This window comes from Zootoca vivipara, chromosome 3 (genome assembly GCF_965207765.1).
Source record: "Zootoca vivipara chromosome 3, rZooViv2.hap1.1, whole genome shotgun sequence".
NCBI classification, from domain to species: Eukaryota; Metazoa; Chordata; class Lepidosauria; order Squamata; family Lacertidae; genus Zootoca; species Zootoca vivipara.
In genome coordinates this window covers 34,278,959-34,295,937 of record NC_142586.1, presented here as the reverse complement: position 1 = coordinate 34,295,937, position 16,979 = coordinate 34,278,959, and the positions used below count along the sequence as shown (strand labels likewise).

The 16,979-nt window shown below is 40.4% G+C and overlaps 1 protein-coding gene across 2 annotated transcripts in view; it reads right to left on the bottom strand.

Moving 5' to 3' along the window:
• Positions 1–16,979, bottom strand: part of ADGRB3 (adhesion G protein-coupled receptor B3) — a 434,966-nt gene that overhangs the window by 31,967 nt on the left and 386,020 nt on the right. For both annotated transcript variants that reach the window (XM_035109688.3, XM_088665841.1), the window contains exons 20-27: positions 14,728–14,878; positions 13,549–13,618; positions 11,350–11,416; positions 9,112–9,197; positions 5,767–5,865; positions 5,235–5,406; positions 2,369–2,464; positions 56–95 (exon numbers count right to left, since the gene is read on the bottom strand). In XM_035109688.3, the coding sequence (XP_034965579.1) occupies positions 56–95; positions 2,369–2,464; positions 5,235–5,406; positions 5,767–5,865; positions 9,112–9,197; positions 11,350–11,416; positions 13,549–13,618; positions 14,728–14,878 (781 nt within the window). The remainder of the gene's footprint in view (positions 1–55; positions 96–2,368; positions 2,465–5,234; positions 5,407–5,766; positions 5,866–9,111; positions 9,198–11,349; positions 11,417–13,548; positions 13,619–14,727; positions 14,879–16,979) is intronic.

Here is a 16,979-nt window from a genome sequence, read left to right as displayed (position 1 = left end):
AAAGTAAATTTGTATCTGATCTTCCTACATTCACATGGTGATCTGACAGCCTTACCTGATCGACAGGCAATGTCCACATCTTTTTCAAAATCTGTCTGTAACAATAACAAATAAAAGTTTATTAAGAAAAGCATTGCCACTCATCAACATCCGTGGCACCATTCATGTAACAAAAGCTACCATAGAGATATCAAAATTTTCAAAGTAGGTTTGGCTTTTGAAAAACAAGGCGCCTGAAGTACTTAGCTAGTGGCGAACCACTGCTCTAGAGGTTTGGGGAAACCCCTATAACAAATTTAGGAGCATGTTGGACAGGGGAGAGGGGGAAGAATGTTCTTTTGTTCAAGGAAAAAATCCTTGCACAGATTGAATGATTGCCACACTGCTGCGTTGGATCCTACACTTTCTGTGCTAGTGTGCAAAACTCAACAACTCCACTTAATCATCATTTCCACACCGTAGCCCCTTGGATTGATGGCTCCATTTACATCAAGTGTAGGGATACACCAAGGAATATTTTAGTCCAAATTAAAGAATTCAGAAGAAGGCATGCTGCTGTTGAGTATGCCACAGAAAAACGCTTACTTATATATCTCCCTGGAATCCTGTGTTAGCATAACCAAAAGAATCACCTCTATAAAGCTTCCAAGCTTTCTGTTGAGGCAGGTGACTTTGTTGAGTTTCCACATAAAAAAACAACAACAACACTTCCACACTTAACACTGTACACATAAATATACAGCTGAACATTTCACAGCTACCATTTTGTAACATTTTCAAGGGCATTAATTTGCTCTTTGCAAGAAGAGCCTTCCAGAGTGCTCCAAGTGCTCTTCTGGACATTTGTTGTGTGTACAATGCAGTGGGCTATTATGCAGAGCTTAGTTAAAGCAATTTCCCCAGTATTAGCGTGGAATTCCAAGGGAGCTGCTAGGATTCACTAAGTTCCTTTCTGCCATATGCCATTCAGATGACTATGCAGAAGACCATCTGTATACGCATTTCTTGTAGTCCCTTGCATCAATCACAGTGCAATTCCCAAATTCCACATCGAGCTTCTGGGAAAGGCAGGATAGAAGGATAAGTGAATTCTGCCAAAGTCACTACCATTTCAAAAACGGTTATGGTATAGCATAATGGCCAGCAGTCTGATCTAGCAATTTTACCTCTGGCACGAGCTTGCCTTAAGAAACCCACTCTCACCCCCTAGACTGCAATATGGGAACTATAATATTGTTCTATAGAATCATATATCATATAATTTTAGAGTTGGAAGGTACCTTGGAGGTCACCTCTCTCAGTGCAGGAATCTTGCAATGACAGCATCCTTGACAGATGGCTCTACAGCCGCTGCTTAAACACCTCCAGTGGAGGAGAGGCAACCATCTCCCAAGGTAGCCTTTACCACTCTTAAAACAGCTCTTACCATTAGATATTTTCCCTATCATCGAGCCAAAGTCTGCTCCCTTGCAATTTCTAATCATTGGTTCCAGCCCTGTGACTCTGAACCAAGTCTGCTCCGTATTCTGTTGCATCTTACCCTTCTTAGGTGCCTGTTGGAAGGACTGCTGAGATAATGTACATGAAGCACTTCTGAACATTTGAAATGCACTATGCAAATAGTTATGTTTTATTACTATTTTTAACCCTACATGACCCTTGCATTCTTTCTCAGAAATTATAATTCCATGCAGGAAAAGTGGCAACTAGTCTATATGAGTGAGAAAAGGTGTTCATAGTCTATGTATAAGTGTGTATTTTGCACTGTGTATTTGTGTGTGTGTGTGTGTGTGTGTGTGTGTCTTTATTCCCATTCCATGTTCATTGACATAGAAGCTAGAGTGTTGGACAAGGACCTGGGAGACCAGGGTTCAAATCCTCACTTGGCCATGAAGCTCACTGGGTGACGTTGGGCTAGTGACTCACTCTTAGCCTAACCTACCTCACAGGGTTGTTGTGAGGAGAACTATGTACTATTGTGCTCCTTGGTGGCAAGGTGGGATATAAATGTAATGAATAAATATAAAATCAAAATGATAATCTGACAGATACAATAAACATTAGAACAATATAAAGCAAATATATATTACAACTCCTCCTCCATATGTGATTTAATACATCAAGAACCCACATCACTAAGAGCATGGCTAAAGAAATATTTTTTTAGCTGATGCTGAAATCCAACCAATACCTGTGCCAGCTGGATTTCAAAAGAGAGAAGGTGTTCTATTTACAAGATATCCCGTAATCAAATACATTGAATAATGAAGGCAAACCCTTAACAACCAAACTCTGTACACTATTGAAATGTTCATTTCGCCCATAAGAGCCAATTGGAAATAGCAGGCAAGGAGCAATAAAAACTAACCATGATTTGAGCGTGTCCATTAGGAAACGAACTTGAAGAATCTGCATTGATTGGATCCTGGCAGTTTCTTAAACGGCATCTAAAAGCATCTTGAACCTGGTGAAAGATGCCAAGAATTCAGCACACCTCTTTAAAATATAGACAAAATTATTAAAAAGCAATAATAGCAATGCTTCAGTTGTCACAGAGTAGTGCTTTAGGATGCCATCTTTGGATGATGCAGTACAGTTGACAGGACTAAAGCAGATACATAAAATCGTACCATCATTGGGTTAATGCACAGCTTACGGCACAAAGGCATGTGTAACCACTGATAGGCCCAAGAGCACCCCCAACGCTGCAAACCCGGTAATAAATTTAATGCATGCTTTGTAAGGCCAGCCAGATGGAGAACACTTCTGACTGGTACTGTTTGTTTGCTAGCGTTTGCCGAATGCCAAGAGCAAGCAAGCAACGGCTACCATGCTGTGGGTGATCTCCATTATTTGAGCACACTGCAAAACAATTGAATGTGGGATCCTATTCAATTCTTCTCTGTAGCTCCTCTGGCTTTTCTGATATTCAGTGCTCAAGGTATATTCTTTTAAAGCAGTTTCTTCGGGGTTTTTTCTTACCCTCTGACATGAAGCTGCAAGCTTCTCTCAGAGCCAGACACAGCAAGAGAGACAGATGTGCTGAACGTGCGGGTACCAAGGAAGTGGTTTCCTTAGCAACAGTAACCAATTCAAAGCTCTTATAACTTGCCCTCTCTCCTCACGTGTCCTCTATTTTTTTTTTATTTTTAGTCTCTGCAATTTAGATATTGGGTGGTAGTATAGCTTTAAATGCTAGGCATGGGTTAAAAAGATACAGATACAGATATATATCCCAATAATTAAGAACACAGGAAAAGGAGAAAATAAATAAGTTTTTTTCTCATTTTATTGCCTATCTTTAGTGTTTGACATAATTCAAATTAGGATCTGAAAACACACACACGTGCGCACACACACACACACACACACACACCATATCTATCACCTATCTCAATAAAACATGTTTAACAAATTGCTGAATTCAAAACCTGGTAATTAAGGATTCATGATTTGGGGTCATTTTACATTTGTACTGAAATATGAATAATGTCTACTTCTGCCTACTTGAGATAGTAGCCATGCTATCATTTACATCAGGTGTGGGGGACTCCCAGCCCTCCAGATGTTGGTGGCACTTGCACTAGTTATTTCCAGCTTGGACTACTGCAGTGCGCTCTACATTTGAAGGTGACTCAGAAAGTACAATTAATCCAGAATGCGGCGGCTAGTCTGGTGACTGGGAGCAGCCACCAAGACCATATAACACCGGTCCTGAAAGACCTACATTGGCTCCCCATACATTTCTGAGCACAATTCAAAGTGCTGGTGCTGACCTTAAAAGCTCTAAACAGCCTCGTCCCAGTACACCTGAAGGAGTGTCTCCACCCTTATCATTCTGCCCGGACACTGAGGTCCAGCACCGAGGGCCTTCTGGTGGTTCCCACACTGTGAGCAGTGAAGCTACAGGGAACCAGGCAGAGGGCTTTCTCGGTAGTGGCACCTGCCCTGTGGAATGCCCTACCTTCAGATGTCGGGGTGATGAGTATATAACATTTATGAACATTTATGAAGTATACAAAAGTTTTTTAATGCTTAATGTTTTACTGTGTTTTTATATATGCTGGAAGCTGCCCAAAGTGGCTGGTGCAACCCAGTTGGATGGGCGAGGAATGGAATAAATAAATAAATAAATAAATAAATAAATAAAGGCCTTGGTTGGTGGTGCTTGTCTTCATTTTGTGGGTTTACTGTGCAACATTTTGAAATCAACATTGTGAGAAGCTTCAGATTGTATCTGAAGCCTCCCTGGGTTTTTTCCAGTCCTAGAGCATCCCTCGAAGCAGACTCAAGTAATTACGGAGAATTGTTCTGGACAGCGTGATGAGATTTAGTAAGACACATTCTAAGACATATAAAAACCCCCAACTACAGCTGCTTTCACGTTGGCACTGATATAATTTGAAACTTTTTATAGAAACTGAAGTTGCCAGTTCATTTACTCACCACACCTATATATGTTTCTCTGTTTTCATGTACTAAAATGTCTGTTCCCGAGGAGAATGAGAGGAAATGGACTATTTTCCAGTCTACAGTTTAAAAATGCATTATGAAACCCATGTTTCTTTAGATAACCATCTTTGATGGTTAGCCAAACTCTTAGGTAAGCCTTTTAGTGTAATATTTTATTAGCATTGGTTTAATCACATAAGGTTTCCAGGACAGATCCATTACGAGGATCTCGGATTTCAGATGGCTCATGCTCAAGGATTCTCCTGTGCACAAGCGGTACAGATGCATGTTATATGGGAGTTGGAAGGAACTCAAGTGGGGAAGGATCTTGTGATTACCAAATGGCCTGATCCAGATTCTGAAGCCATTTACTATTGTTGGTTGAAATACCAGAAGGTTGTAAATGTCAGTCACAGAAGACCTCTTGGAGATAGAAAAGACAGAAAAGAAAACCTTTAACTTGTTGGGTTATTGGGCTATTATCATCATTTTTTGTGCTACATTTGCATCTGAAATTAATCAGGTTTCTCTTGACTTCAGCTCTGCCCAATCTCCACTTTGACTTTTCATTCAGTCTGCTGGCTCTTTATAGCTATGCATAGTGGCTTTCCCCCTCAACTGGCTGTCACATCTGTTTGTCACAAAATAACATTGCTCAATTGCCCTGCTTTTGATCCCAAATTTTTCCTTGATATGCAACTGAATTTCTGCGGAGCGTTTGGTATTGCTGTGAAATTTCACAGCGGCACATGACAAATGCCACCGGGAAGTGGTTTCCTTACCTCCCTTCGGAGAATGCAGTGGACCATGACAATGACGAAGCCCTGCAACGAATCAAACACAGCAAAGAGTATCTGAAATAATATCGATCTCTTGTCAGTCATCGCCAGAACCGCAGACATCCAAGTCAGAGCCAGGAGAGGCAACACAACACAGGAACTCCAAAGGGATGCCCTAGACAGTGACAAAGAGGAAGGAAAAGAGCAACAAGAGTGACGTTGTAGAACCACGAGTGGACAATACAACCCTCTCCTCACATATATATGCAAATGTAGAGATAACATATTTAAGGGTGGCAACTTGTTAGTTAATGTGAAGACCAATGACAAATATTTAGAAATATATAAAGATTGATATTTTATTTTCTACATGTTACTCCAGTTGAATTAAAAAGTGTGGTTGCCATTTCTTTTCCTTTAAATTAACTATATCCAGCATTAGTAATCATAGTTTTTCATCACTGTAGCATTCCCCCCCGCCCCACATGCACTGTATAAGATTTGTAACAAGAAGATGTAAATGATTAGGACTAACATGGCATTACTGGCGGTGGTGGCTGACAAAGCTGTTGTTGAAACTACTCCACACTTGGCACATTTGAGCGTCAAACCGCTATGAGGCTCACTCATCTGACTGCAAACAAACAGAACACCCACAAAAAAGAACAAAATATTGAATTTTTCGTCACCAAAAAAAGTCGCGACTGAAATTTAGCTTTTTAAATATGATGTCATGCAAGAAAATAAAATAGCAGGTAGACTTATTCGGAATTTACAAAGCTCTATTTGAATCATACATTGTTTTACATTTTTAAAAATAAAAACAATAATGTTATTTGGGGGAGGGAAGTTTCATTTCATGCAAGGCCTAGTTCTTTCATTTAAGTCTTTTTTTTTAAGGCCCCCTGTGTCCAGAGATAAATGTCACTTGATAACACCGAAGTAAACAAGCACGTGCTAGTGAAAGACACACAAGGTGAAATCCCTTTATTCAGACCTTTAAGAAGACTAATATGCTCATGATCATTTATTCGCTCAGGATGCAAGACAAAGTCAAATTGCCAGGGCAGTGTGTTATGCATACCTCTAATTAATTAAGAGGTGAACAAAGTTGGAAAATGACCACACACTAAGATGACTTGGTCAGTGGGCACTATGACATCGGCTGAAAGGTTGAAGGAGCTTTAAAACAAGATGGAATAAGCTCCTTCTTAGCTTACTCTAAATTTTTGCCAGAGGCTGGTCTGGATACAGGGTTTGAAATGTATGGAATTTAATGAAAGTATTATTTCAGGCTTGAAAAACAGCATTTTAATAAAACACAGTACACAAGCATTAAGGTTAATATGTGTATGTACAGTATTTGTTTGTTTGTTTGTTTGTACAACACACTGTATCACAACATCGAACAACTGGTTCAGTTTTCTTGCCCCATAAATTATAACAACTGAATTGCCTGGCTATTTCCAGCCTTCCATCCACCCTAACAGTTTCAGTGCCATCTAAGTACAGGCTGGCTGCCAGTTAGCTATCAAGCTAGGCTTAAGGTCCTGCTATTAACATCTGAAGTCCTAACAGCTCCAGACCAGGTTACCTCTGAAATATGGCAGGCACCAGCAGTGATGCTCTCTTCCATTGCTCATTAAAAACAGGCATGTTTCCCCAAGTGTTTCCCTGACTGCTGATGCCAGTTTTTAATTATTCTCCTACTGTAATGATGATTTGTACTTTATGTTTACATTTATATCCAAGGAGCTAAAGGTGGCCTGTGTGGTTCTCTCCCTGTTTTATAATTTGCAGTATCCCTGTGAAGTAGATCTGAGAGAGAGTAGCTGGCGCAAGGTCACTCAATAATGTTTATTTCTTATTTTACGGATATGTTTTATTACTTTGTTATACAATATTTTATATCCACAATATTTCACTGTAGTAAACTTCTTTGTGTATGTTTTTTCTTCTTTGATTAAGAGAGTGATACATTACTTTATTAAGTGCATTAAATGCAAAAAGTAATATGTAGTGGAACGGTTTTCATTGACTGGCAGAAGTTGCTGCACATGAAATCCTTGGGTGCCTGTCCAACAGCAGAACAGACGCCATTGGCAGAAAGGATCCTGCTCCCCGCTGCAGCTCTACATATGCCCCCCCCAATCTTCTCAGGAGGGTTTGTCAGAACCTGCAGATTAGATATGGGGCAGGGCGCGGGAGGATTCAGGGCAAAGGAGAGGAAGGGAAAGTCCTGCTGTGCAAGTGAAGTCTGCTCATGCAATATTGGCTGTCACCCTGGATTTTTATATAATGAAGAAAAGAAATCTTATTACTCACCCCACCCCCTCACACCATCTGCCTGTGAAAGCATGTACCAAACAACTCATCCTATAAGATGGATTTACTATTGGAATAAGGAATAGATAAAAAAATAGACTGACAAACTTGAGTCCTGGGGTCCCTAATGTGATGGATGTGGGCACCATAGCAGTCTCAGACACCCCCTTGGTATGTTGCAAGGCCCTGTTGCTCCTTCCTTTTTTTCTTTTTTAAAAATTGCAGGCTGCTTCACTCTTTTTATTAACTAAGTACTGAGCTGGCTGGACAGGGAACTGCAGGCTTGCACTCACTCTGTCCTCTTATCTCCTTCTCCTCAAAATGCCTCAGGGTCCCAACTGGGGGCGTTTTATCTGCTTTGTTTCCTTGTGTGTTTTTGGTTTTCCTATTTATTTGGTGTGTGTGTGTGTGTGTGTGTTTTGCATCCTTGTTATTTTTTTTGTTTGGTTGAGAGGGTGTTTTGCCACTTTCAAGGGAAGCTGTTGCCTGCTGCTTTCTCGGTTTCATTTGTTTTGCAATGTGTGTAGGCCTTTGGAGCATTCCTTGGTTGTGGTGGTGTTGGTAGTTTTGCTCATCACCAGATTATTTGTGGTGCCAACAAGAGTTTCTTAGATTTTCAAATGCGTTCCCAGAATCCAAAAGGCTAGGGACTCTTGGTGTAATGGCTCAGCTGTTTTGAGGAATATGGTAAGAGGGACCAGCTTGCTTGAGAGATGGAGCTCAGTTTTTGTTTTTTGTTTTACATTCTGTCAAAAATATAGACGTAAATACTGTAGCCAAAATCCATATAAACACAAAAATCTATATAACTATGTTGATGTTTCATTTTATTTTGCACAAACAGGTTCTTGGAAATGAGAATGTTATGTTAATGCTTTTTTCATGTTGCCTTTTGGTGAAAGGCCCATAAAACAGCATACAAGAAAAATCAAATACACAATAAAAATAATTTAAAATTGCCTGGGGGATAACATAGTCCCTGAGAATGGAGGTTAGCCTTAGCCATCTCTGGCCTGTGGTATGCTCAGAGTCATCATTTGCTGGGAAGATCCAAAACTGTGGGTCTGGAACCCAAGCTTTATGAGCAACAGTTGAGGGTGATGGATATATTTAGCTTGGGGGGGGGAGAGGTTGACAGGATATGATAGCCTTTATCAAATTTATCTTAGGAATTACCTTGGGAATTCTTTTAGGGGAACATTCTAACTAAAAAGCATTATATAAGTCTGTGTCTCCATTCTGTACAAAGCCAAGATTTTAGAAAGCCAATGAGTTTGACATGCAAAATCATTTTTCAGACTTTTGACTGACTTAATACCACTGTACTTGTGTTTTATTATTTTACTGTTGCTCAATCACAATTCCTCAGTTTTGGAGATGAATAAAATTGGTTAGACAGCTTGTTAAACTATGCACACACAAAAAAAGATTCAAAGTGCAATCAAATAAATAGACATTTGGTAAACATAATATATACATAGAGACAAAATAAATAATTGAAAGTAAGTAACAGATTTTCAGTAGGCCTGGGGGGGGGAACCCAAATTCTGCTTACCCCGCTCTGTGTTTGAGTTTTTTATCTAGGATTCCATCTCTGGAAACAAGTTTATTAAACACCAGAATGCCAATCACCATGTTGACCTGTTAAATATAAAACAAACAGACGAAAAAACATCTGAAGAAGTGTGCATGCACACGAAAGCTCTTACCAATGACAAACTTAGTTGGTCTCTAAGGTGCTACTGGAAGGATTTTTTAATTTTGTTTAGACAAACAAACAGTCACCCCTTTAAGTGATACTGAATTAAGGACAGGGCAGGGGGGGAAGATAAGAAGTGTGTACTGCAGCACAGGCAAAGGCAAATGCATGGCATTCGGGGGGGGGGAGAGAAAAAGGGAACTAGCAGGGCAATCCTGGTGAAAGGGAATAGTTTTGCTGGTATGCACCACTTCTTATATCTTATATAAATGCATCAGATTCAGAGTTGCCCCACTGTGAATGGAAGGGCTCCTTTAGTAGAGGGAACTGTGATTCACCTGAAGCTCCTCCCTAGAGGAAAAAGGTAGGATTTCCCTCCCCTGATTCCTCCTTCTTTTTTGCAGGTTCCAGTCCCTTTTCAGACATTGCACTGTAGGATCGCTGTCCCTCCAGAGCAGGTTTTTGGAGCTGCAGTGGTAAGGGGGACTTAGAAAACAAAACCACTCCCACTCTCCTGCCAATGGGATTATCCACTTCACCGACATCTGCTCTGCACAACACAGAATCCAACTTCCTATCTGTATCTACGGTCACCTCCAATCACTATTTCGCAGAAAGGATTAGACCAGGCATTTAGGTTTGTGGTATAAGAGACTGTTTGCGGTAAGGAAAGTGATAGAGAAATGCACTAAAAGTGTGGGATAACAACTGATAGAGGGGAAGTCTGCACAAACAAATTAGAATTAACTCTCACTGTCATATAACTTTCCCACAAACAAATCAGAATAATAAGCAGCAGTCACCAAACAATCTCTGTGCAAGCTTTGTGCAACTGAATTAGGATAAGTGCTCAATAAATAGGTTGTCTGGAAGATCTCTCTCTCCATTCCCTCTCTAGACTACAAGAGTGCTTCCACAACCTTGTCTGAGTTTAAAAGGCAGGGCTGATATTAATTGGAAGACACCGGCAAGTAGTTTGACCAGGAAGGTTGATGCTGATGACATTCAAATGACCTAGATTAGTTTTTTTATATATAATCTGAAAGTAGAGGTGTGCTTGACTGATATCATTTTTAAGGCATACAGCCAAAGTTGATGGGAAAATGCACGTTTCTGACAAGAAGGCGATTATGAAAAGTGACATTGTTTTCTTTTGCTTGGGTTACTGAAGTGTTTCAGATACGATGGCTTGTTCCTTCTGCACTGTGTTAGTTACAAAAAAAAAAAAAACCAGGCAGAGATATAGATTCTTTGAGGCTTCAAAGTGCTTCAGAGCCAATAAATATATGGTAGTTTCGGCTCAAAGTCATTTCACTTCAAAGGATTAGTCAGATTGGAGGCAGATCTGCATTCAGAATATTCAGAGGATCAATAGACACACAGTCAGCGTTTTCTGTGTTTGTGCACTGGGGGAAGGAGTGAGTATTAAGCAAGTAGGTGATTGTAAGCTTTTTAAATTAATCCCCCCCCCCCACACACATTCACTAGAGCTTATTCATTTGAAGGAGGAGAGAATGTAAGTTTGCATGCTCTCTTCTTGCTTTTTCTGAATTTCACTACAAGGCGATTCTACCTTCACCTTGCCCTGAGAAACCACACAAGAAGTTCCAAAAGAATTTGTGTTAGCATAGCCATACTGGGACTGCAGGCTGAGAAAAGTTTGATTTTGTATTCCTTTACAAAGTGCAATTGTTGAGAATAATCAACAGTAATCAAACATGGGGCAAAATTCAGGGATGGTGAACTTGGTAACTAGGGGCCAAATGCACCCCCAAAGCTCTCTATTTGCTCCTCAGAAATCTCCTCCGCCAACGACCCCTCTTCACGGACCACACCACTCATTGGCATGCCTATTACACATACCCCTTTTATAAATACAAGTGCACAAATTTAACATGTGTTAAGAGGGACAAGACGCCCTTTAATCCTCTGTGTATTTGAGTATATTCTTCACATCCAGCACATATATTGAAAGTATATGCAAAATAAGTTTGCATTCATAACTTCCAGATCAGAATTTAGAACACCTAACATACTAGCCAGTCAGTGATTTTATTACCATGGTTACGTAAAATAGGTGATTTTAATGTTTACCAAGACAACAGCGGCTGCAGGTCCAACAAAAGCATAGAGAAGTCCTCCTTCGAGAGAGAGCCAGCAACTGGAAAGAACATTAGAAAAGAACTAATAAAAATTAATAAGGTTTATTATTTGTCCGTCTATATATCTGTCTATCAACTGATTGTGGGGCCTCACTGATTTTCTCAATCTTGGAATATCAAAATGTTTAAGGTGCTTCCTGTTAGCAAAGCCACTTAAATAACACAGACAGGAGAGAAAAGAAATTCTAATTATCTGAGGAGAAATAAACAGAGATTATGTCTCTCTTATTTCAGGCCTTGTTTATAGCAGGGTGACATTCAACCAAATTTACAGAGGAACAATTCCCTCATATCTACACAGCCAACCAGAAGACATGCTATTTCACCAAGTATCTGCTTAGTTACTAAGCCACACACCCCCCTCTTGGCTAGATGACTTTAACATTAACAGAAGCAATCCTTATGTTCAAATGGAATGATCCCTGCTGTTGCACTTCCAACACTTTCACAACAAACAGAAAACAGAGATTTATTGCACATGTACGCCAACACGCCCCAATAAATCAGGAAGTCTGAAAACTAGCCATTTCCAAGACTAGCTGCCGTCTGCAATGTACCCAACCCTGCAGAATGCAACCTCTACTTGCTGTTCTACTACAAGGACAGAGCACATATAACTGTAATATCTTGTGTATTACTTAAGAAATCTAGAACCTAGTTTTGTTCTGTGTGGAAGAATATGTCTGAGAAGATATTGTATTTCATGCTCCCTAAACATTTCCAATAAACGGTCCATTAAAAAAAATGTTTCTGCCAGTACTGAATATTTAGCATTTTTCATTCAGCAGTTTTCAAGTCACCATGGCAAAAAGGAAATCTACTTTCGAGGAAACTCTTTTTTTTTTATGTATGTGTGTTAAATGCTAAAATAGCTCATTTTTAATACTGTTCAACTTACAATTCCAATGCTAATTTCTCACACTTTGTTGCATTCAAAGCATCTTCCAAATATTTTTCACAGACAGAACAACACAATTTAAGTATTTTTCTGTTAATGCTTCATTGATGACTTGCTTTTCTATTGAAAATACTTCATGAAGTAGACACCAAGTCACTCATCTAAAGCTCCTAATAAGATGTAATGATTTTAATCGAATACATGTAGCACTCTCTCAAAATAAGGAGCTCTTAATCCATCTGAATTCTAAGTGCCTTTAAAGCAGAGCTTTCCAAATTTTTCATGTTGGTGATATACTTTTTTTAGATATGCATAATTTCGCAACACAGTAATTTGGTTTTACTAGCACCCAGGAGGTTGAACCAACCCCTTTCCAGCCCTAGGAGGAGTGTGAGGAGCGTTCACATGACCCAACTAACGTGTTGTGACACACAGTTTGGAAAGCTCTGCTCTAGAGAGCTGTTGAATGCCCTCCATGCTCTGGGAACTTTAGCTACCAGTAATTTGCCCAGTGTTTGCAAAAGGAATGGTGAAGTAATAGCTGCTTCAAGGCAGCTTTCCCAAAACTGTTGCCTTCCAAATGTTTTTGTCTGTAACTCTCATCAGCCCCAGCCAGCAAAGCTCTGTTTGCTGGGGCTGATGGGAATTGCAGTCCAAAACATCTCAATGATTGTGCAATATTCCTAAGCCACCTGTTTCTTACTCACTGGCATTCCCCACTCTGCCACTACTCAATCTCATTTCCTTTTCCATATCAAATCCTGCAGAATAGTTGTTCAGGGAGAGATAAATGAATAGGAGTTGATATGGACACACCATGCCTCCTTTGCCAAACTCTTATTAATCACAGTAAGATCTTGAAAGAAAGGGGATGGTAAATCTGCATTTGAGTAAGAGGCTGTTTGCTAGAAACAATGGAAGGAAGAGGCCAGAACAGCCACACTAGGGAAGAAGCCCCAGGGTCGGGTACTTCTGTAGTGCTCTGACAAGATGAAGACAATTTCCCCATTCAATAGACAGCAATTTGCTATCCTTTGGTAGCTTTCTGCCACTAATACACATTTCTCCTCAACTGGGTCTGCCCATTGTTAATCAGTGCACTTATTATTCAACCTTTAAACAACTTCCATGTCAGCACAGAGCAGTAAAAATACCCAAAAGCAGGTTGTGTGATAAACAGGGATGGAGGAGCTGGCGGTCATTGAAAACGTTTATTATTATGGAGTGACTTACTAGTTACTGGTTCCGTATCCTTTCGTCTTGGTAAAACCTATTGATATAGCCACTACCAACGCTGGTAGACCTGTAAGAGAAACCCCCAGTGATTAGCTTAGTGTCAGGCATGTCCAAAGTCTGTTTTGGGGGCCTAATCAGGCTCTTGTGGCAGTTTATTTCCTGGGGTTGCAGCTTATTTCCTGGGGTTAAAATCCTAAAAACCATCAACAACTTCAATCCTTAAAACAAACAAAAACACTCAACAACTTTGGTTAGCCCCCACGGCCCTTCACTTCATCAAATCTGGCCCTCTTTGAAAAAAGTTTGGACAGAGCATGAGACTCTTAATCTCAAGGTCATGGGTCTGAGTCCTATGTTGGGTGAAAGATTCCTGGATTGCAGGGGCTGGACTAGATGATCCTCGTGATCCCTTCCAACTCTACAATGCTGTGATTGTATGATTACTTCCCTACACATTTAATGGCTCTTGCCACAACATATTTGTCAAGTCTCTAAGGTGCCACAGTGCCTTTGTGGTTTTTGCTGAAATATGGGCTACTCTCTTAGAATTTATCCAGCAATCGTTATTCCTGTGAGCCACAATGCATGCTTCTTCTTATGGGATGTGAAAAACCACAGCTTACTGTATTAACCTATAGAGATTGATTTCATAGGGAGGGGTGGAAAAAAAAAACAAACCTTTTCACCAGCATGTAATGTTAATGCACACTTCACCTACCAGGAGCTTGTCAACAGTTCAGCTTCCATCCCAGCATGCATCATTTTTATGTTGCTAAGTGACCAGTACATTTGACATAGTGTACAACAAAGATGCCGAACTGAGATGTGATGTATTTCAGTAAGGGTATTTAAAATAAAATAAAATAAAACATTGCTTGTGTTTTTGTTATTACCATGCTTTACTGAAAATCTGCTAAAGGCTGTAAGTTATGGTGTGATAAACTCTCATAATCAATGAGACATTCATCACCAGCCATATCTTGAAGCAGATCAATAGAATTAAATTATATTCCTGCTTGCAGTTCTATAGAAAATCTCCCAGTACTAATATTCGGTTTAGAAACCGTGCTATCTACTACCTGTCAGGATTATTGAAACATGCTTTCATGTTCCAAAGGTTATCCGTGCATGAAACATTAAGCTGAAAAACATCTTCGCTGAGTCATATGAACTCACCCCATCCAAGGCATAAAAAGCGTTTCCTTATGAGTCGTGTCCTAATTTTTCCAGTAACAGCCATGTAAGACTGCCACGCTTCCGTCAAAACCCAACAAAATGAAGCTAAGAAGAAGAAATGTAAAAATGCTGTGGTCGTGGTACAGATCCCCTGCAGACAGAGAAAAAGAGAGAATGGTTGTATTTAAAACTCAGAGATAGTCAATTAATCAAAGGACTGATAAAATTTCAACAGTTTGACTTCAACTATGCAACAAACCCAGCTTTTATACTAGAAAAGGATAAAATGTCTGACTGCACGCATTAACGTACAGGTTGCCAGCCATAATCATGTGTGGGGAGGAGTGTCTTCAGATCGGAGCATATGCCCAGGCTGGCCTCTTTGAAAACCATCCATGTCTTCAAACAGTTTCCTTGTCCCCCCAGTTGGAAGGAACAGTGGCCATGCTCTCATCATAGGTGTCAGGGGACCTTCCTACAGGGAACCTCCCCCCATCCTGTAGACCAGCTCTTCGCCCAGTGAGAGCAGCAGCAGTGGGTCAGGTGGGGGAAATGAGGAAGTTAGCGGTATGGAGGTGGCAAGGCTCAGTGATGTTGGAGAGCCTTTGTGCCACCTTGACCAAGAGGTGGAGGGGAACAGGCAGCCCCTTCCGGCGCCTGAATTAAGGTGCGCCACTAAACGTAAGGTTGGGAGGAGGCATTTCGGGGTGCAAACTCTTATGCTGGTCATGCAACAGGAAAAGTCCACTCCCGGATTCTGCAAGTGACTAGGAGGTCATGTTTTCTGCTATCTCTGCACTGTAAATACTATGCACAATAAAACCTTTAAAGACAAGCACGGACTTGGGTGTCCTTACTCGAGAGTTGCCGCAACAACATCATTACAATAGGGAACACTGAAAGTGTACTGCTCAGATAACAAAAGGAACAGAAAAATAAAGTACAATTTATAATCCCTGCATTACACAAGTGTGTGAATTAGGACAGGAAAATAGTGTCTACCTGGTGTGCACTTGTGTGCAAGAATTCCAACACATATGTGCAGGAATAATTTACCTGAATACTGCCTCCCATTACAAACTCCTTGCATGTGAAAAGACAACCCATTGGAGGACAAGGATTTTGTCTACACTGGAGTTTAATGTGGACTTGAAGCTGCTTGTGTCTCTATTTTGTGGGAAGAGCAGCATCCACATAATGTCTTCCTTGTCCAAAAAGCAGCCCACAATTCCCACCCCTGCTAAATTTGGATGTTTCCGATCCTCAGATAATTTAACGAGGGAAGAAAATGCAGTACAAGATAGCACATTACCCAACTAGGAATGCATTGACGCACATTGAGTGGGTAGGTCTTTTAAGAAAAACAAAAAACGTGTGATGGCATTTCTCTGGGCCACATTTATCAACACATTCCCTGCTTCCATTTTGTTTCTATTAGCCCAAAGGTAATAATACCACCTTTTCCCACCACTTGTAGTATTTGTAATTTTAAAGCAGCTCTTTTGCATAGGTCTGCTCTTGTTCTAAACAGCCGTATTACATTTTTAATGCGCTTGTAAGTGCAGGAGGCTGGAAAAGGAGAAGAAAGGAAGTGGCAGCCCCCTGTGTGAGTGACTCCAAATCCTTTCCTGCCTTGAAGCAACACACTTATTTTTTTTTTTTAAAGTTGGCTGTACTTATGGTCAAACCTGCTATATAAGAAAACTTGTATTTCAACTTATATATGTTTGTGAACACAGGTAAAACGAATACCTGCATGCATGTGTACAACACACACCTCAGGTTTCCAGAACTTATGGTGCATGCAGATGTACTAACTGAGGTTAGGAGAGAACAGTGCTCAGCTCAAATGCATCTCATCAAGCACTGCCCACTAGCGTGGACAGGAAACACAGAGAGAGACTTTGGAGGCATAAAACTGAAAGTGTGGCCAAAAGTGCAACACCCCAGTGTGGACACAGCCTGGACATCTTTCAGACATAACACCAGTTCTGCTAACCATCCACGTTTAGTTTGAGTAAGAAATGCAATAGGGCAGAAGAGGAGGTCACTTTTTGTGTTCCTTTTGGCTATGAAACCTTACAAAACATGCATGACGCAACAGCTGTAGGGCACTCTTCAGCTTTTGAATAGAACTAATGTAAACCAACAATCCTAATGTAAACCAACAATCCTAATAGTATCTCTCTCCCCCCCACCCACCCACAGACAAATTGCAAGTGTACATTTGAACTCCAAAGGGGAAGAGGGCA